This window comes from Rhamphochromis longiceps, linkage group LG14 (genome assembly GCF_057381845.1).
Source record: "Rhamphochromis longiceps isolate RC_006_pf linkage group LG14, R_longiceps_female_GT1.1, whole genome shotgun sequence".
In the NCBI taxonomy this organism is placed as follows: Eukaryota; Metazoa; Chordata; class Actinopteri; order Cichliformes; family Cichlidae; genus Rhamphochromis; species Rhamphochromis longiceps.
Genome location: NC_140570.1, coordinates 3,632,885 through 3,655,017, shown reverse-complemented (window position 1 = coordinate 3,655,017; position 22,133 = coordinate 3,632,885). Strand labels below are relative to the sequence as shown.

At 40.4% G+C, this 22,133-nt stretch overlaps 1 protein-coding gene across 3 annotated transcripts; it reads left to right on the top strand.

The window, feature by feature from the left end:
• Positions 1-1,167: 1,167 nt before the first annotated feature.
• lhx1a (LIM homeobox 1a) lies at positions 1,168-9,743 on the top strand. Of its 3 annotated transcripts, none has more exons than XM_085380406.1 (5): positions 1,168-2,085; positions 3,768-3,991; positions 4,611-4,909; positions 6,735-6,900; positions 7,918-9,743. In XM_085380406.1, exons 1-5 carry the CDS (start codon positions 1,916-1,918, stop codon positions 8,184-8,186), a joined length of 1,128 nt encoding a protein of 375 aa, XP_085236532.1. In that variant the 5' UTR covers positions 1,168-1,915; the 3' UTR covers positions 8,187-9,743. The 3 variants fall into 3 exon arrangements, with proteins under 3 accessions (XP_085236532.1, XP_085236530.1, XP_085236531.1); XM_085380404.1 differs by having other exon boundaries at positions 7,807-9,740; XM_085380405.1 differs by having other exon boundaries at positions 1,169-2,085; positions 4,626-4,909; positions 7,807-9,738.
• The last annotated feature ends 12,390 nt before the right edge of the window (positions 9,744-22,133 follow it).

The window sequence follows — 22,133 nt, the reverse complement described above, 5'->3', positions numbered from 1 at the left end:
GTAAAAGGTGCTGGCGGGCTGTTGCTACAGAATGAATGGGTATCCTCGGGTCATCGGTTCTTCTTTAAAGTGCGCACTTACTTTAAGACGATTTTGTTTTAACAGCGACGACAAATGCGTCGTTTTCTTGCTGCAAATGAATTTATTAAATTATTGTCACACAACAGTCTCTGATTAATTACTCAATACTACTTTCAAATGCAAATATTGGCCAGATAGTGGGACGAAATCCATTAATTCAACGAGCATGCCCCCCTCCCCCCAAAGCTAATTTAATTGAGCAAGAAAAAAAGTGTTAAATCCTCCAAGCTTGTAAATAATCAACAACACATAAAAGACGGCTAATAATCCAGCCGGCTTTTAGGCTCGTGGTGTTATTTACTAAAGGTGAACTTAAAGTGGATTGGACGTCCCTAATGAATCGTCTGGGTCGCGAGCTCCCGACTGGCGAAGAGAGCAAGCTGTCAACTTTAGAGCCTCTCCGTCTTTCACTTCCATGCTTCCTCTCAGTCACACCAAAGAGAAAGCGGCTGGTGTGTATGTGCTACTGCTAAGGACAGAAAAGCGTCACATCTCCTGAACCCAGTCATCGCTTAATAAGATCTCAGCAGTGTGCGGCTTCCCGCTGCGTAATCAAACATTTACCTAATGCATGGTGCGTTCAATTGCAAGGCTGGCAGCTAAGATTTTAACATACAGCTACTTTTTTCTGTTTTAAAATGACGAAGCCTCCAGCTATTAAATAATAAAGCAATCACACATCAACAACTTTACAGCAATGAACAAGGGAACCACCGCCATGCAGTATGCGCTACCAGCCTCTTTATTCAGAAGACGCCACTATATAGTCTCTACCTGCTCAGATTTGTCCCTCATGTGTCTCCTCGTGGCCAAAAGACACTTTGCTCAGCAGCGGAAACGTTGTGTCTCCCTCCGCGCTGCTCGCCTCCGCCGCGGCTCCTTCCTCCAAACACATTCACTAACATATGACAGTTTGCAGGGAAATTCTTGACAATTGCTATCTTGAGTGTGTGGCATAAATAGCAGGCAGAGTCCTCGCTGGGTTATGATGGGGCGGCTTGATGGTTGCTTCCATGGCACAGCGCTGATTGGTCCGGCTGCGGCCTGACGTCAGGAGGCTGGAAATAAGGCTGGGTTGGAGCTTTAGGACCAAGACAGTGTACTAGAGATCGAGCGCATCCTTGCGTACGCACGGTACTGGAGATCGAGGGGCATCCCAGCACACTGATTACAACCGGAGCGACCGGCGAGTCCCAGCATCCTATCACAAACCAAACATCCAGGATCATCCAACAGAGAGGAAGGGAAACACTCTTTTTTTCATCTTCTGGCTGTGTGATTTTGTTTCTCGCCGGGTTTTGAACAGTGGATAAGATGCCATGTTAAAGTACTCTGAATTATTTGTAGGCGTGCGTGTCTTCTTGTGTGACAGCTCTGCCCTAAAATCGTTTTATTAGAAGCCTCTGTCAGCACTGGCTGCCATACGACGCTCTTCTCTTTGGCCGATGCGTCACCGGGACAACCAAACCGGCTCCCCTCTTCTCGCCTGAGCCGATCGGCAGCTTCCTGTGCTGAACACCTTGGTTGAATTTTGCCACGGATCCATAAAAGGACTGATTTATTTTTTTCAACCTTTTGACTTTTCCTCCAGTGAGGACGCGATCGCCAACCCTTCCTGGTTCTTTGCTTTTTGGGACGTTGAGTCTTTTTACGCATGCAGGGAGAAATCTGTGGTGACACCTGATCGACTGGCTTCTCTTGCGCACGTTTGACCCAGGAGCTCCAGGCGAATCGGGGAGGGAGAGAGCAGATACTCGGTCAATGCTCGGCCTGTGCTGTTGATTTGGTTTGTGTGTTTGCTTCGTTTGTGGGGGGTTGTTGCCCAGCCAAAGCCATGGTCCATTGCGCCGGCTGCGAGAGGCCTATCCTGGACCGCTTTCTGCTCAACGTGCTGGACAGAGCCTGGCACGTCAAGTGCGTGCAATGCTGCGAGTGCAAATGCAATTTGACAGAGAAATGTTTTTCTCGAGAAGGGAGACTATACTGCAAAAACGATTTCTTTAGGTAAGCTCGATGAAGATGGCAGAAACCCTTTGAAAAGTAATGTTTTTGTACTCCTTCGCTCTTTTACTTTTCTTTTGCATACGAATAATACGCAGCAGGTAAGCAGGGACAAACCATGAAGGAAATTATATAAAGATATTTATATATTTTCAAAAGAAGGACCAAAGGTAGTTATGGCACACAGTGAGACGAGAAAACTATATAAGAAACCCTACAAACATTAGATTAAACTGCAAACGACCTCAGTCTACCGCAAATTTAGTGGAAACATCTGTATCTTCCACGTTATTTACCATTTGAAAATATAGTCTATTAATTGTAGGTGACCACCAAAAAAAGGAAAGTATTTCTTCGTGGCTCAGACTGCTGTTACAGTTCAAATCTGCTCAATTATAAGTGAAGAAAACCTAAAAGATAACACAAACAAAAATGACAGAACATCTGGTTAGGTAACAAAGAGAATGTCCTTTTGAATTCTCTAAATAAACGAATAAAACGACCCGTCCCGTCTTTTGATTAGTAGTAAGTAATTGAAAGCTTGTTAACTTGGATTCTTATGCAAAAACAGCAACAAAAGAGGAGCAGCAACATTAAACGCGTGTGCGCTCACTCTCAGCAGGGGGAGGGTTTGTTAGGAAATCGAGGAAATCACACTTGAAGGGGTTTTTTTGTTGGGTTTTTTTTACAGCTTGTTGGCAGTCGTGGGAGCTTAGAGCATCAAACCGGCGCTAGAGAAACCGCTGCCCGGTGTGTTTGCTCAGTCTGGCTGAGGAGGACGTGATAAGTGGATTTGAATAGTAAACTAGTTGAAAAGATCAGGTCCGCAGACGATGCAATCACAGACGTGCAGTCAACAAGCACCGCACGCAACTCAGCAAACATTGTTTAACAGTGAAGTAGATGGCAGGGTGATAATTTATGAGCCAAAATCCAACCTAGTTTTTAAAGACACCTCAAATTGGTTTATTTACTGAAGCTCGACGCTTAAAATACGTGTTTGCAAAGACACACAAAAAACATGTAAAATAGAAGTAAAAATGTAACAGATGAAATTTTTGTGCAAAGGTTAATGCAGAGAGGAGTTCGCGTTTGTTTGTTTGCTGGCTTTATGTTTTTTTTTTTAAAGAGGCAAAGCTACTGGTCAGCATTTTCTTTTACAAAAATAATTAAAAGTACAATTATAGCACAAATTATTATTATTATTATTATTATTATTATTATTATTATTATTATTATTATTATTATAGCATGTGATATAGAAATCTCCTAAAATAAAAAAACTATCTCTGTATGAATCTTCATTATTTTTGATCCGTTAAAATAATGATGGAATTAAAATGTCACATTTAACAATATTTATGACTCGATTTCATTCCTTAAATTACGCTGATATTTAATAGGATGGATTAATAATAAAATATGTATATCATACAAAGATATATATGAGAGAGAGCAAGACAGAAATAGATGATTTGTATCCTTAAGACACAATTATAACTTCCGGATGTTTATTTTGAACGTTTATTTTTGTGTCCGTTATATAAGTCGGCCCCATCACTTTGGTGTTTTTCCTTGCTAAATGTTTAGATCATTGTCTCTTTAAAGCAAATACATTAATAAACAATAAATTAAAAATGCAGAACACCCTTAATAGCAGGAGTAACCACCTCCATCCCCCGCAGGCGGTTCGGCACCAAGTGTGGCGGTTGCTCGCAGGGCATCTCTCCTAACGACCTGGTCCGGAGGGCCCGGAGCAAAGTGTTTCACCTTAACTGCTTCACCTGCATGATGTGCAACAAGCAGCTCTCCACCGGCGAGGAGCTCTACATCATAGACGAGAACAAATTCGTTTGCAAAGACGATTACCTAAACAACACCAGTGTAAAAGACACCAACCTCCTCTCAGGTATGCAGAGTCCTGCACGTGTGTTCTTTGAGTGTGTGTACGCAGGGCGAGTTAAATAATAATAATGATAATAATAATGATAGATAGATAGATGGATATTTATTTATTTGTTTATTTATTTTTAAAGATGGACTTAACGTTTTCAACCTCACAGTGGCTTCCTCATTTCCATGACACAGCGCACGATGGTTTAAAAGCGCGAAATATTTTCTTTTCAGTTCAGATGATGGTTCTTTTGGCCTGATATGTAGCTGTGCTCAATCTGTTTTATTTTCATAATGTCAGATTTGGCTTTCTTTTTCTGTCCTTCTTTCTTTCTAATTAAGACTGTGCATTTTTTACTTGATATTTAAGCCTCCTCCGCATTCATAAATTCTGCTGTTGGTAAATTTTCATTTTGTAAAACAAATGGCTGTATGTCACAAGTAAGGCCCGAATTCAGCACAAAACAACATCACTACAAAACGATAATTCCGAAATATAACTTCTAGTTAGCAGTGTTAGCGTGTGTTTGCACTTTGTCAGTGGTGATAATCCACCGAGTTAAATGCACTTTTAGAGACTCTGGCGCTTCACTGCTACGATAACACTGCTGTGTGAATATTATTCTAATATTTAGATGTCGTTTCTGCAGTAACGGCATGCAGCGACCCGAGTTTATCACCAGACTCTCAAGACCAGCTACAGGATGACGTGGTCCTAAAGGACACAGAGATAGCCGCGCTGTCCGACAAGGAGACCGTTAACAACGAGAACGACGACCAGAACCTGGGAGGGAAGCGGCGTGGCCCACGGACCACCATCAAGGCCAAGCAGCTGGAGACACTGAAAGCAGCGTTTGCCGCCACTCCAAAACCCACCAGACACATCAGGGAGCAGCTGGCCCAGGAGACGGGCCTCAACATGAGGGTCATCCAGGTAAAGAAACAGCTGCACCCAAGCAGGAGCTCTGCTTCAGCCTAAACTCAGTCTATAAGTCTATATAGACCATTATTTTTAATTATCATTATTTTATCAAATGCGTGTTTCTAAATGTGTGGTCCATGCGGCCTCCTAATGCAATCCTTGATGTAGTATCATAACTTTCGTGGTCCCCGGTGATTTAAACACGATTCTGTAGTAAATCATCTAAATCGTGCAATGTGATGCTTTCAAATATTATGGAAATAGATTCAGGGGACACCCAGGGGTTGAGGAGGTGGGCTCGCGCCTTTTTCCGTTTTATAGGGTGTTACGCACCCATTAAAAGGTGTGATGTAACAGCTTATATTTTATGGAAAAATGTCCCAGCCAAGCTGCCAGACAGCAATGACCGAGCAGGCCCTCATCCCATCAGGGAGGCTCCACCTCCCCAAGCCTCCCCTCTCATATCCTTCACCCCTCTTTAAACGAGGCCTCTTCCCTTCAAACTGCGCGGTCACATCGAATTCATTAAGCCAAAGATTGGCCGATGGACGAGGTTGATTTGGAAATGGGTAATTTATATGGGTATTTTTGATTCTTGGCGCACACGACGGGGCAAAGTCGCCAACTGGCGCCGAGGTGCTGGGAGCGCTGGGAGCGCTAGGAGTCCTGGCACAGCGCTGCCATCACGTTTTGCGACCACATTTAGCCACGCTGTGAGCATTTTCAGCCAAGTGGAAAGGCACAAATCTGTTTCAAGGGTCTTCAGATTGTATCCTCACAACAAGCGTGCGTTACAGAAGGCCAAGTTAAACAACAAACGACACATACAACCAACTGTATGTTATTATCATCATCATCATTATTATTATTATTATTATTATTATTATTATTATTATTATTATTGATAATCCCAACTGATATTATTATAAATCATGGTTTATTTTCAAAGTCTATTGTGTGACACAAGAATTGGAAATACCTAATAATAAAATGTCTCAAATAAATTATATTTACGCGCCAAAATCACACAAACGTAGCCCTAAATTTATTGCAAAGTAGTCAAAGTAGTAGTGTCATTTTTTTAACTATGGGAATACATTTTTGTTTGTTTGCTTGTTTGTTTAAAAAAAGGCAAAATGCTTTAACGTAGAGTAATACCGAAAACGTGGAAGCGGGGAGATAGTGCTATTTAATGTGTGTGCGCTTGAGCGAGGAAAGGGGAGAGCATAATTAAAGGAAGCCGGCCTATAGATTAGGAAATGATAACCTCCAAGAGTCCGGTAATATATTGGTAACAACCCGCCTATTAAGTATTAATTGGAGATTTTAAACCCCTGCTGCTGCAGCCTTCAGTCGGAGTAAATGGAGGGTTAAAAGATCATTAGGGAGGTTAGATGGGACTGTCGCTCCTTAAACGATAATTGGGCGCAGTCCTCTTCGCCGCAGAGCCTTGCGAATTTAACGCACTGGCTCAACACGCTTGCCGCATACAGCGCGGTTATTGACTCTAATAAGAAGACAGCGGAGTAGGTGCCAAGGTAAACATGATACCTAATTACACTTTCCTTTCAATGAGGATACATTTAAATGCCGACGTTTGTTTGCATGTTCAGAAAAAACAAGCAAACCATTGTTTGTTTAGATATTTATTCATAGAATAGCAGCTCTAACCCCTCCCCGGCCACCCCCTTCCATAATCTCCATTTCTGCCTCTCCTCTCGTCTTTCGCCATAGAATATTGACGTGCAATCGAAATGGCGTCAGCAGTCTATTGCATATTTTCTGGGCCACATGATGTGATACACACGTACGCGTGTGTGTGGTTGCGTTTGTTCAGGTCTGGTTCCAGAACCGACGTTCCAAAGAGAGGCGGATGAAGCAGCTGAGCGCACTGGGCGCCCGGAGGCACGCGTTTTTCCGGAGCCCGAGGCGAATGAGGGCGCTGGGTGACCGGTTGGAGCCTGGGGAGCTCATCCCCAACGGACCCTTCTCCTACTATGGAGGTATGGTTGCTTAATATTTTCTTTCTTTTTTGACACGTTAAATTTCAACCTGGTTCTGACTGATAATGTGTTCGCCAAACATTGAATTGTTAAAAACAATTCAATGCATCATCTGTTATTTCCTATTAGCCGGTCATTTCTTCTTAATGTTTTGTCTTATATGCCATTATCCTATTCCCGGGGAATTATTTAGGTCTATGCCACTTTTTAAAGACGACCAGTGAGTAGCGAGCACACTAGGTCTATCCACATTTAACCGTCTTCGTTGTTTTCACACAATATTAAATGTCAAATGAGTGCATAATGTTAAAAACTAAAATGTATGAACAAGCAGTGAAAATGATGTAGTTTTCCTACTTACTGTTATTTTGGATGTATTCAAAAACAAACAAAAGAGGCTATACATGTTTTAGTCTGGGTCATCTCATCCACAGGCTTTAAGAAATGGCTTAGTATGGAATTCACTTCAAGTGAAGTTAGTTTACACCTGAGTGATTTCATACCAACGCGGCAATATTTCATCAAATGCTTTGAAATATCTGTTAATTTTCAGAGAATTCCATTTGTGTCTGGGCCTTTGTCCTTCCTGCTGAAGCAAAAAGTCTAATAATATTCTGCTGAGCTGAAAAAATTGGTCTCAGTAGGTAGAATCGCTGATGAAATGGCCCCCATTTTAATTAATTTTGTGGCCACGTTGTTCTCCCCACCCAATTGCAGTTTTGATTTAAGTGTAACGTGCTCTGTGACTAATGTAGCACAGCGAAGGTCTCTTTTTCTCTAATGCAAATCAAGCTATGTATATATATTCAATGAATTCCTCAACATCCCTGGAATTACTTCTGCAAACCCATTGTTCTCAGTCTGAGCTAATGGTGATTTTTTTTTCTACTTCTCTTGCATCTGCAGATTATCAAAGTGAATACTATGGTCCAGCAGGGAACTATGACTTTTTCCCTCAGGGGCCACCATCATCACAGGCCCAGACCCCAGTTGATCTCCCCTTTGTGCCATCCTCAGGCCCCACAGGCAACCCCCTTGGAGGTATGGACCACCCGCTCCCGGGCCACCATCCCTCCACTGAGGTGCAACGTTTCTCCGATATCATGTCCCACCACCCAGGGGATTCTCCCAGCCCAGAGCCCGGCATCCCAGGGCCCCTGCACAGCATCTCGTCAGAAGTGTTCGGCCCTAGTCCTCCTTTTACCTCACTGTCACTGAACGGGAGCGGATACAATAACCATCTGTCTCACCCGCCCTCAGAAATGAACGAGGGCACTGTGTGGTAGCTTTGCGAGGGAGCGGACTTTGCTGGCCAGAGATTCAGTAATGAAGGGTCGTGAGATCTGGAAGTGTTGGGGGACTGAGTCCAGAACAGGGACACGGATAATGACTGGGTTAGGGCAGTACCATAAACTATTTTTTCTCCTTTTTTTTTGGTGATTTCATATTTATTTATTTATTTATTTTCCCATTTGTTGTTCTTTTTGACAGGAGAGCATATTTAGCATAAAAATGATGCCCCAAAACACTGCAGCATTACGTTCGGGTGTTTTGATTGCTTCTTTCAACTCTTACCCCTACCCAGCCTGCATCCAAAAACTGGACTGAGACATCTTGTTACCCCTCCTGATTCCGGTCAGTGGCACGGCAGAGCGACCAATCCCCCAGTCCCCCTAACACTTAAAAAAAAGGAAGAAAAAAAACCTTTTCAAAATCTCCTGTAATATGTCCTAAACATGAAAACATCCTTAGCTACTGTCAAAGACTTCAATAGCTTTACAGAGAGAGAATAAAGGGGCTAAGGGTTGGTTGTGTGCTGACCTGGCACAGTAGGAAGGCTGAGCGGCATTCAGACTATGTGCGAGGAACTAGACGCGTCCCTTGTATTTATTCAGAAGCTCCTCAGACCTCTTGCCTCTCAAGGCTCTGCCATATTGACACTTAACCTTTTTCACAATATGTTTCTGGAGGCCAGAAGAAATGACAGTTTTCTCCTCTGCCTGGACTATTTGTTTGTTTCGGTTTCAGAATTTCAACCAAATCTGAAGAAGGCTGCCTTCAAAAGGCAAACCAGTAAAAGACTCCCTATGGATTGCAAGCCCTTTATTAAAAATGGAAGTGAACTTGAAATGGTGAGATGAAGTCTACCTTCTAAAAATCTTCTACTGGGGTTCTAAATGGGACTTAGAACAGTCAACTGTTTACGTAATATATTCAATTCAGGAGTCCAGAAGTCTCGAAAACCACGTTTTAGAACCTCTCAATCCATATAAAAATGTTCCAAGCAACCAACCAAACTTTTGTATTGATTTCATTTATATTGTACGGAGATAAAAACACATTTGCTGGGGTTGTGGTTCACTGTGCTAGTTTGTACGAGATGTTGTTTACAAAAAAGGTTAAAAAAATAAAAACACGAGTAAAGTAGACATTTGACAAATAAAAAAAATAGCACAAATATTGTTAAAGTGCTTTGCACCATCATCGCAGAACGTGTTGAGACAAAATGTAAGTGTTAAAAGGAGTAATCGAATTCTTAATTTTTTTAGTCTGCTGACGATACATTCATAAAACTGTTAATATACTTAGGTTTTATTTTTGTGTCTTTAAAGAAGAAAAATCCAAACTATTAAAAACTGATGATCAAATATGCAGCAAGCAGCTGCTACATCTCTTTGAATATCAAGCCCTCATGGTATGTCTTTTATTGTTCCAATAAACCTAAGCTTATGTGACCTCCAGTGCATATTAGACCATTCACTGTATAAATACCACATGTTGACAAATGTGTTTGTAATAAACTAGAAAATATACGTCATTTTTTTTGGGAGCAGCTATCTTAAAGTATACCAGACATTACAGTGCATTGTGTTTCACAAAGTATTGAAGGTACATTACAGCTTTTGTCCAGTTTCTTGAACTGTGGAATAATTGTCCTTAATTGCAGACACTGATGCTGATTGGTTAAATCTGAATAACTGGACTCGAAAATGATGAGCACATTTAAAATGGCATTTGGTGGAAAATGATGAAAAGACAGAAAGAAACAAAAGCAGAAGTCTAAATGAGAAGAGTGATGGAAACATGCAGTGTAGGTTTGTGATGATGATCCTTACCTGTCATCACAGGGTTTTCTTCTCGTCCCTGTTGCAGTGTTGCAACACACCCTAAACTCAAACAGAACAACAACAAAAAAACTTTTTTGCTGATTTTACTTTTTCTCCCAGCAACGGAGGAATTCAGTGGACCAGTTTGCTGCAGCGAACACAAGGGGGAGTGAATACACTCCTCATGCTGATGCAGTTTCTCCTTCCAGCTGCTTTGGCTCCAGCCTCACATTCTTCCATTCAGTTACTCGAGGTCGTCAGCTAATCACGAGCAGTTAGCTGTGCTACTGTGAAGGACAATGATGAAATTGCTGTGGCCGTGGCTCTCGTGTTTGTTATGCTTTTCTTAGCGGGCTCCAGTATTATTATTCCCTGTAGGTTTCTGTTCTTTCAGTGCAGTCTGGCGGCTGGGAAGGACATCTCCCAACTTATTTCGGCGAACATAGCTGCAGTAATAATCAAGAAGCCCAAACACCGAGGCGTGATGTTTTTGCAGGAAAAATGGAAAAATGTTCATACTTGTACGGAAGCGAGTCAGGCGGTGGGATTGTGGTGTGAATCTGGGGAAACCTTTATCTCCCTAACCCCAGCCTGTGCAGTTAGGACTGTATGCAATCCCAGTTTTCCTCCCTGCCTCCAGACTGTAATCCACCATGAATTAATCATGGTCTTGAGAGTTAACCACGCTTGGGGAGGTGGAGGTAAAGGGTGTGTGGAAGGATATAGGTCTCTGTTGAGCCCCTGCGCTTAGAACTCCCCCTCCCCCCAGTCCACCCACCCACCGTAGTAGCTCCACGCACCGGCGACTGACCGCCCCCAGGGCCACAGCTCTTTAAATTCAAATCTCCTATTGATCGCTCATCAGCTGTTGGTGCAAACTGACCTTGTAGGCTAATACTGGAAAAATAAAATAAGCCTTAACAGCAGTGAATGGGTTTTAAATGACATTTTAAATCTCTGAGTCAGGACATTTGAATAGCCTACACACCCACTGGGAGCCAAAATAAGTGCACTTTTTGTGCATGTGTGTGATGAGAGAGGATGATGGGAAGGAGGTGGGTGACAGTAGTGACAGCGTGTGTGTGTGTGTGTGTGTGTGCTGGGGGGCTTTAATACTTAAAGGATGGCATGGGGGTACAAAATGGTTTACTTTAGAGTACAACAGGGGATCTGGCCCAGCAGACAAACACTGACATTCTCTGAGGGTTTTTTTTTTTTTTGGAGGGGGGGGGGGGGGGGGGGGGGGGTGTGCACTCTCCATATGAGAAGCATTTGGCTGCTAGTTTTAAATGTAGAGTGGCTCAGCTGGAAGTGTATCCTCTCCTTGGAGCGAATGTAGCATAAGCACACAAACACATGGCACTGGGCCTCGTTTCTTCTCAAACAAATGACACATGTTGGGGGAAGCCAGCTCCTTGGCCAGAAATGAGAAAATGCTGTTAATCAATGGAGCGGGTTGCTTGATCGCTGAGCCTCATTTCCCTGGCTCAGTACTCAGCCAGTGGGTGATACACAGTCGTGTAACAAAATCTGATAAGCTGACCTCTGCTGATGAGCTGTTTGTTTTGCCACCTCACTGGTCTTTACACTTCCTCCTCTTATCAAACACAGAAGGATGTGTTTAAGTCAGACCATTTTTTTCGACTTTTTTAGTAATGTTGGGCAGCATAGTCTACAAACACCTACTATTTTACAAAGAGAGGTATAAATCAGGAGGGAGTTAACCTAGTGTTTAAGGCACTAGGTGCATTAAACACCTAGTGCCTTTTATCTGTTTTCAGAATAAGAAAAAAGATGCTCCACAGAAACTGATTGGTTAAAAGAATTGTTAGGAATAAGAATTATCAGACCTTTTAGCAATTACGAGTCATTTTAGACATTATCAGTGGCTGAGAAGAAAAAGAAGAGAGAGCCATCTCAAGAAAATGTTGATTTTACTGCAAACGGCTGATCAGGAAATCAAAGAAGTGAACTAAAATCGCATATGGTCCTAATTTTTATTGGCAACATTTTGTTTGGTTCAGTGTGAAAAAAGTTGCTTCATAAATATTTTATTGTTGCTTTAAAACACTCATGCACACCTATACACCCCCCCCCCCCCCTAAAAGAAAAACTTTATCAGTGAACAAAGAGAAGGTTCTTCCTAATATTTAAATTTAGCATTTTTAATCATTCTGCTACAAATGTTACCTTAGAAGTGCTGAATTATGTGTGGCTTGAAAATGTCACTTTTGTTTTTCTAAATATTCTGGTCCTGCTTTGAGGTAGCTTGCTTACAGATAGTGATGAGTATATATTCATCTGCACCAAAGTACAAAGTAGAATTTAAACAGTGTGAACAATAAATAGAAGATTTATAAAACATTTATAAGACATGATGTGAGGCGAAAGTATTGAACGAGAGCTCACAAATAAACAAAACTCACACTACAAGCCATCATAATCCACATTCCAAAATACCATTTATTACTGCACTGTGTATCACCATGATATAGGTTAATATAAAGGTAGTTACTGATAAATCGAAATTACTGCCTCACAAATATAAAAACATATACTGACAAGAACGACTGTTTTATTGTTACTATTTACAGTTAAGTTCAAAAGTGTTTGGACAACAACACAGTTATATTTTCAGATTTTGTTTCTCTTCATCACACTCGTCAGTTTTAATTCAAAAACAATTCCTCATTTTTATAAGGCCAAAAACATTTGGACAATCTAAAATAATTTTAAATATGAAGATTGCTTTTAAAACTTAAATGAAAATGATTAGCAGTTAGTGATCGTCCTTCCTGATTCTCTGATTGTTTGCATATTTTTACACTTGTTTCAAAGTTTCAGATCATCAAACACATATTAATATCAAACAAAGAAAACACAAATAAACAAACAGTTTTTAAATGATTTCATTTATTAAGGAGAATAAAAAGCTTTCCAGATCGTACAGCCCTATATGAATGATTGAGACCCGATAATGGCAATGATAATATAAATAACAGGACTTTATATAAAGGCACCTTTCAAACCCCCCACGTTTACCTTACATTAGTACAGTAAAATATCCCAAACCTGAAAATCATTTGCAGTCAGTTACTACCTGAAGTCTAGAACACCAGGATATCCAAAATGCAGCGTTTCCTTCCTCGAGAAACTATGTCAACTTTTGCCCTGGCTGACTTTGACTCTTATTTCAAGAAATCTGGCCAAACTTATTAAAGAACAAAATGTGACTATCCAGAGTTGGGACCAGGAAGCAAAGTCTTACAGACCTCTCTGCAGCTTTTCTCCTCCTATCATCCCCCAAAACCCTAACCCCAAAGGCACTGTGTATGTTTCCATACAATCGAAAGACAAACCAAAAAATAACCAAATAAAAAATTATTTTAAAAATTAACAAAGAATAATTTAACACCCACAACTGTACCTAAGTGCAAATCAATTAAATGGGGGCTATTAAACAGGTCTCTCTCTCCTTTTAGAAAATTATATAATAATTGATCACCGTATTGATTTATTCTGCTTTACAGAAACCTGGTTACCCCTGAGTTATATTGTCTGTCCTCAAAGCACAGGTCAAGGAGGAGGAGTGGCAGCAATCTTCCACTCCAGCTTATTAATCAAACAAAGACCTAGAGCATTAAAGTATACCTATAACCATAACTAGCAATGACTTTATGAGTTTCTTCACATATAAAATTTTAACCATTTGACAAAAAAATCATTCACAGCCATCCCACAGCAGTGCCACTGAGTAACTCTAATAACCAATGATGTTTACTTAGATTGGACGACCCTTTACTGTGTTCGTTTGTAGTTTTCCAGCCCTTTATATCTGTGAACTTGTCTATGTTTAGCACATAGTTGTGACTGAAAATTATTTTTCTGTTTAAAATTTTAAAAATCTATATTCCTCCAACTATTGCAATTGGTTCTTTAAACATCTGTCATTAAACCAACAGAGTAATGATACCAAAACACAATTGTGGCTGTTGGAAGGTGTGCATTAAATGAAGCCCAAACATGCAGGATATGATTAGTGCCCTGTTTTCCATACAAAGCCACGACCTTACAGTTAAAACGTTTAGGTTTTTGCCTGGTACATTAATAAAACATGGCCAAATGTATCAAATAAAGTGAACAATTTAGTTATTTCTTATTGTAACTGCAAAATAAATAAAAACATTATACATTTCAAAGTTCTGTCCGTAGTGCTCGCCTCTGACAAAAATCTCAGTAAATGTGACTTTATAAAAGTGAATGTTTTACTTATAATTGGTAGCCCATTGCTCTACGATTTACATAAGGAAATTGCCCATGTAACAAACAATGTGTTCACCCAAAGAAGAAAGTACACTCGTCTAGCAAAGTGGAAAGTACTAATTTCCCCCTGGAGAATGTCCTGATGGTATGTGAGGTCTGCAGGTTGGCCTGATTAGCACGTGCATGGAGTGTGTCTACACCATCTGACCCACTGAGTGATATTCATTTGTCATTCACATATTGGAGACCAACTGCTGTGTTTGTTGCTCAGGGCAAGGGTTTTCTCAATGAGTTGTTTGTGTATGACTGCACTGGCAATCTCTCATCATATTACAAGGAATCCACACTTCAGTGCAAAATCTGTTTATAATTTCTTGTTGTTGAACTTGTGCATTTCCTTTCATGAACAGTGTGTTTTTGAATGCATATTTTATATAAAATTACTATTTTATAAATATGGTATCAGTATGGTTTACAAGGCCATGCTGAGCTAGTAAATTAGTTGAGTGTGTTTGGAAATTTTTCTGAAATAATCTTAGACTAAAGTCAGACAAAACAGATTCTCAGCCTTCACACTGTGACACTTGGTCAGGATCATGGGTGTTATTTTTAACAGAATCTTTTAGTGTCAGTTTGAAGTGTGCAGGGTTGTCCAGTAAACTTCAGGAAAACATGCTCTGCTAGTATTAAAGGAAGCCTGTTGCAGATGGGCAAAGAAACATAACGTGGTTAATTTTGTCACAGGTTGTATTTTGACACAGAAAATCATCTTTTCTTAAATTTAAGGGGATAGCTATGTTACCTGAACCCAACCAAGCAGAAACTAAAAATAAAAATTCAAAATAGTAAAATTATTTTTTTAAATGATTATGTTGTCAACAGCAATAGGAAACATAGTTTTAAAGATCCCTATATAGCATTATTATTACTTTCACCTTCAGATCAGGATTTTGCCCATGAAGGAGAGGTCAAAGTTCAGATGTGACATAATATTGTAAATCTTTCTGTATGCTGTAAATACACACCGCACTTGTAAGAATCATAACTTCTAAGTTATAAATGCTTTTTGTCAATTTTCAACCAATAAGTCATCAGGCTGTCCTTGAAGAGCTTGTTGTAAGCCACATTTTAATGGATTGCTAACCTGACCCCACAGTACAGCCATATAAATGGTAAATGGTCTGTATTTGTATAGCGCTTTACTTGGTCCTATACACAATCATCCACCCATTCACACACACATTCACACACTGGTGATGGCCACAGCCGCCCTGGGGCGCACTGACAGAGGCGAGGCTGCCGGACACTGGCGCCACCAGGCCCTCTGACCACCACCAGTAGGCAACGGGTGAAGTGTCTTGCCCAAGGACACAACGACCGAGACTGTCAGAGCCGGGGCTCGAACCTGCAACCTTCCGATTACAAGACGAACGCCCAACTCTTGAGCCACGATCGCCCCCATATAAGATCGTATAATATTTTATCATAATTTATAGATGGACAAAAAGGCCAAAACGTAACACACACACACACAACACACACACACACACATGTATATATAGATATAGATATATATGCACAAATGCACTCATTTAGAATTGTTTACGGTGTATTTCCCCTGATAAGCAAATTGATTTTTGTTATTTTCTGCTAGCTTAGCATTTTTTGCGCTTGCATTATCTGGTTGTGTTTGAGCAAGTGGCTGCATGCACCAGCGTAGAAAGCCCTTATCACCCAAACACACTGTAACTTAAGCTCCAGGTGCTTGCTGCCATGTTACTGTACTCAACACACATGGCCATGTTGCTAATTAAAGCAATCCTATGCTTATCCTGAGGGGGAAATACCTGGATTACCAGGATATTTGCAACTCAAACCTGAGACATGCCTAATCAATTTAAGGCCATTAGACAATTAATTCACTTTGGTAAAGGGTGGTATTTACAAATGCACTAATCTGGCTCCTAAGTTGTCACTGTGAGTGTTGATGAGCATTATGTTCATATTTACTGAGTTCATAATGAGTATTCAGAGATGAGAATGAGCAAGTGACACAAGAAAGGAATAAACACATCTCCCAGTTGAGCATTAAGTTATATTACGCTACAGTTATGAAAAAGACATCTGGATTTCCATTGAAAAGCAATAAACCTCTCCAACACCAAATATGCATTTTAATGTTCAAGTGAGCTTCAGCTACAGTGTGATTTCTCAGTCCCGATCTCATACCCTGTTATCAGTTAGTATGAACTTGTATCTACATCACATTTATTTTATTTATTTTTTATTTTAATCTGCTATAATGTGAAATTTGTCTATCATAAAGGTTGTCTAGTAAAACTTCAGATTTAACCTTTTTATATTAGTGGAAAATTAAAAAAAGAAATCAGGTAAAGTCCCCAGGCCTAACACTGTTTACCTAGCTAACTTTGGTGGGTGAGAAAACTTTCTAATGTTAGCAAGCTAAGATGTTCTCTAATCCATTCAGCTGTTGGGAATCATATTGTTACTTATTAGTGCAACCTTTTGACCATAAAATTAGTAACATGAACAGAACACATACAAGAGGATCACCATTTATATGACATAATTTACTCAGTCACAGGAAGCTGTTGCGTAACATCATCAATAAAACTCATGAGCCTGTCCTTGTCAGCATAGAACAGTAGACACTGTTGCAAGTTATTGCCAGTGCAATAGATGTGAGAACACACAATTCAATTCCTGGATTCGTCCATAATGTTAGACTTATGAATTTGTATGAGGGGAAATACAGTGTTATCTCCATCAGCTGCGTATGGCAGAGAAAATTAGCTTATTTTGAAAAACACTAAACTGCTGTGGAAGCTACTCTATATTTGTTAAGTTATAACTAAAGAACCTGGAACATCTGGAAGAACAGAAAAACTTTTATTGTAATTTTATTTTAATGGAGCGGGACAGAACAGTAACTAATATCAAGAAGAAAATGATGACTTAGTACTTGGTGGAGAAACACTTGCTGGCAAATACAGTGGTAAGATGTTTCTTGCAGTGGTAGGTTTGCACACATCTCAGGAGAAATTCTGGACAACTTCTCGTTACAGAAACTCTCTAAACTCTTTAGGTTTCTTGACTGCCTCTTGTCATGCCAAAATTTCAGCTACCTCCACAGACTTTCTACAGGACTGAGGTCTGGAGACTGACTGGTCACTCCATGACCTTAATGTGTTTCTTCCTTAGCCACTCCTTTCTTGCCTTGTGGTTTGTTTTTTGGTCATTTTCATGCTGAAAGACCCATCCATGACCCATCTTTCTTTCCTGTACCCAGAAAAACAGCTTGAAAGTCTGTTTCTACCATTCTGCTTGACTGTGGAGGTGGTGTTTTTAGGTCATATTCAGCATTGCTATTCCTTCAATTGAATTTTATTTATAGAGCGCCAAATCACAACGACAGTCACTTTAAGACGCTTAACATGCCGGCTTGAGTTGATGCCAAAGAGCTTGATTTTGGTTTGAGCTGACTACAGCACTTTCTCCCAAGCCTTCTCTGAAACATTTAGATGTTCACTGGAAACGTCAGTCAAGAAACTGATTCTTTAGACAGGTGTGCTTTATACACATATCAAGTTGGTATCAGGCATACCTGTTTTTGACTGACTGATTGTTTTCATGGGCACGCATCCAATCTGTGGGAGCCAGACTTTTGGCTGGGTTGGCTTGCTGAGATTTGGCAGGGGATCAAATGCTTATTTCACTCAGTGGTATGCAAATCAATTTATAATTCTTATGTAACGGGGTTTTGTTTGTTTGTTTGCTTTTTGTTTTGGTTTCTGTGTGGTGGGGGTTATTCTGTCTTTTTTAACTTAAAATAAGCTACTATTAAAAAAAATCATCAGTAGCCAATAAGCTCATATACGTCACTGCCTCAGTAATCCTAGACGCAATTAGGTATAAGATCAAGGATTCATGTAGAGAAGCCCTCCCATGGAGGTGGAACCATCATGGACAACCAAGACCCTGCAAAGGATGTACCATTTAGAGGTTGAGGAAGTGGCAGACATCAAGAAGTCTATTGGCTAGAAGAGTTTAATGATCCAAAGGTGCATGAGGCTGCCACAGATGAAAAGACTGCATATCTTTTCAGACTGTGCCCCAAAGACTACCACCACGTAATAGCAGGAAGTAAAATATAAGCTTTGACTGTGTACTCTGGAAGGAACAAACAAGTAGCTGGGATATTGTACAGGAACATCTGTACAGGAACATCTGTGCTGCATATGGACTAGAATCCCCACTTCCTGATGAGTGACACCACTGAAGGTGGTTGAGAACAACAGGACTAAGGTCTATAGACAACCAGCTGCTGGCCAGCCAAGGAGGCACAGTGGTGGCTGACAAGGAGTAGAAGATAAAATAGAGAAGTACCAAAAGCTCAAGGAGCAACAGGGGCAGATGTTGAAGGTAAAGTCCAAAATGATCCCAGTGGTAATAGGAACATTAACCCTGAAACTAGAAAAGTTCCCCCAGCAAATTCCAAGTTCAGTGTCAAAGGTCTCTGTCAGAAGAGTGCAGTCCTAGGAGCAGCTGAGATCCTGCACAGAACCCTCATAATTGAAAAAGCTGCATACATATACAATATGTGCATACATATACATATAGAATATGTACAGAGAAAAACCCAACAATCATATGACCCCCTATGAGCAAGCACTTTGGCGACAGTGGGAAGGAAAAACTCCCTTTTAACAGGAAGAAACCTCCGGCAGAACCAGGCTCAGGGAGGGGCGGGGCCATCTGCTGTGATTGGTTGGGGTGAGAGAAGGAAGACAGGATAAAGACATGCTGTGGAAGAGAGACAGAGGTTAATAACAGATATGATTCAATGCAGAGAGGTCTATTAACACACAGAGAGTGAAGAAGAAACACCCAATGCATCATGGGAATCCCCCAGCAGCCAACACCTATTGCAGCATAACTAAGGGTCACCTGGTCCAGCCCTAACTATATGCTTCAGCAAAAAGGAAAGTTTGAGGTCTAATCTTGAAAATAGAGATAGTGTCTGTCTCCCAAATCCAAACTGGAAGCTGGTTCCACAGAAGAGGGGCCTGGAAACTGAAGGCTCTGCCTCCCATTCTACTTTTAAATACTCTAGGAACAACAAGTAGGCCTGCAGAGCGAGAGCGAAGTGCTCTAATAGGGTGATATGGTACTACAAGGTCATTAAGATAAGATGGGGCCTGATTATTTAAGACCTTGTATGTGAGGAGCAGGATTTTGGATTCTGGATTTAACAGGAAGCCAATGAAGGGAAGCCAATACAGGAGAAATCTGCTCTCTCTTTCTAGTCCCTGTCAGGACTCTTGCTGCAGCATCATCATCATCATCATACATGTATTTCCATGTATGTTTGTAGATGTTTCAGCAAATCACTGCAACCATCTATCAAATTTCTTCTGTTTATCCAAATGAAAGTTCAAGGCTGAATCAAGACTTTTGCACAGTACTGTATGGCAGGTATTTGACAGACACTTAAGATGAGTTCATTTGTGGGATCACTGCCAATCACTGCAGTGGCTCATCCCCTTAAAAAGACATGTAATACTGGCTTAATATTTACTGCCCATCTCTATTCTGTACTATTGTACACCAAATATGTATTGTACTTAGTATATTACATTGTATTTTACCTATGCAACATTGTTTCTAGCAATGAACTATGTTCTTAACTTCCATTAAATTCCAGTCTGACGTTTATCCATACTGTCTGTATTTTACAGAACTGCAGAGTGGGAAAAACAGACTAATATATTAGCAGTGCATTGTCTTTAACCTCAGAAAAACTGGCTTGAATATTTCCGGGAAAAAAAAAATAATTCCAATTAAAACTGGTCTGTGCAGTGCAGCCAAGCAGCTCTGTTATTCAATTGCATTAGAATGAACGATGCAGCGGCATGCAACGATGCAGTTAACAGGAATTAAAACCATAGGCAAGATGACGGATTACATGAGAACCGAGATGTGTGTGTGTGTGTGTGTGTGTGTGTGTGTGTGTGTGTGTGTGTGTGTGTGTGTGTGTGTGTGTGTGTGTGTGCGTGTGTGTGTGCATCCATGAACACGTTCTTTCTCTTGTTTGCTGTTTTGTCAAAGTTGTATATACTGAATATTGAAACGCGTGTACTTGAATATTAAATCAAAATGCTTGAACACTGAAACATGATTTTAGGTCTATGTTGTGGCATGATTTCAGTGTACTTGTCAGTATTTGCCAGCTGTAGTTATTGCATGATGTATGGCTCTGTTCTTGATGTATGCATGACAGTTGGCAGTCATTAATCATAGTTAGAAGATAGGACATGGTGTAGGGTCCATTTTCTCACTTGCGGTGAGTCTCATATAAGTTAATGTGTGTTCTTGAGGTCCGAGGCACTGCAGGAGTGAACTGTACAAATACATTTCATATCATTCAACTGTACAAGAATATGAAGTTTGCAATCACATAGACAATCTCGCAAATGCTGTTTTGGCACTTCTTTGAACAAACACTCTGTGTGCATCTGTGTTAAATTCACTGCAGGACAACTTTACTTTTCCTTTCCAAACTTCCCTTTGTTGTTCTGCTCAGCATCATGTTTCTTGTAGATGTGTGGGTGTGACAGTCAGAATCAGACTCAGCAAGTGTGTCTGCACTGGTAAAACACCATTGTTGTGACACACCCACCTTCACAGAGTCGACTAACCATGCATTTAATTAGAAACAAAAGCTGGAAATAATTAATTAGACAGCAGTTTTTTTTACCCTTGCCAGAGTTCATAATGGAGCAGATAGGCTGCAGAAATCTTACAGAAAATAATTCACTAAACATTAAAAGGGAAGAAAGGCCTAAAAACAAATGGTTGAACAGTGTTGAGTGTTGAAGAGTGCTTGGAAATAGTATACATTGATACAACAGATCATCTTGTCATTATGTATGCAAAAGATACAAACTACTGAAAAATGGATAATTCAGTGTACAGTGTACCTTTACCAGATACTATACGGTGGGACAGTTGGCTGTTGGAGTCCGTTACTTTAGCAGTTTGAATGTGAGACTGCTTCACCATAACTTTTGTTTACATTCGACCAGCGTTAGAGGCATAGCTGGTACATGTGACTCAATGGATTATAAGTTATAGCAAATTCACCTTTTTCATCTTATTTTGATGTTTGTGAACATGAAGGTTTATGATTCCAGGAAGCTGAGGGTGCTGCAGTTCCATTCACACTCTGATGATTGCTAAAATGTCCATTTGTTTGTTTGTTTATTTGTTTGTTTTACATTAAAGACTACACTCTTGGAATCTATTTGTATCTTTCCAGTAACTTTTTCAGACTTAGTGCCATAATTTTTGTGCATACGCCAACAAAATCTCCATAAACATTTAAAGCCAAGAATCAGCGTTTTATCCGAGGGGAGACTGTGCTATTCAGTAAGCTGTGGAGGTTTGTCCAGTGCCGCATGTCAGTGGGGGGATCTGCGGGTTTCTCTGTGAATTTCACATGCCCGTGGCAGCGTGCTTGGTGCTTGCTCAGATTTGAAGTTTAATTTTCCACTGTAGAAAGAAGTTTTCTTCTGTGAGAAGAAAGAGAGTGTACAGTGGATGCTAATGTTTGTGTCACTTTTTATGGAATCAAACTCAAAGTAATGTCCGTACTTCCAAGCTTTAAATGCTGCATGGTCATACTCTGTCCTGCACTCTATTATCCATTGTTGATCAACACACCTCTGTTATCACAGACATCACACACGCTTACGTCATTGTCATGAGACACTCTCACAAACAAACAAGCATCTGCAAGCGCACTTACAGGAAAATCACAGTAATCTAATTACTTTTTTGCAA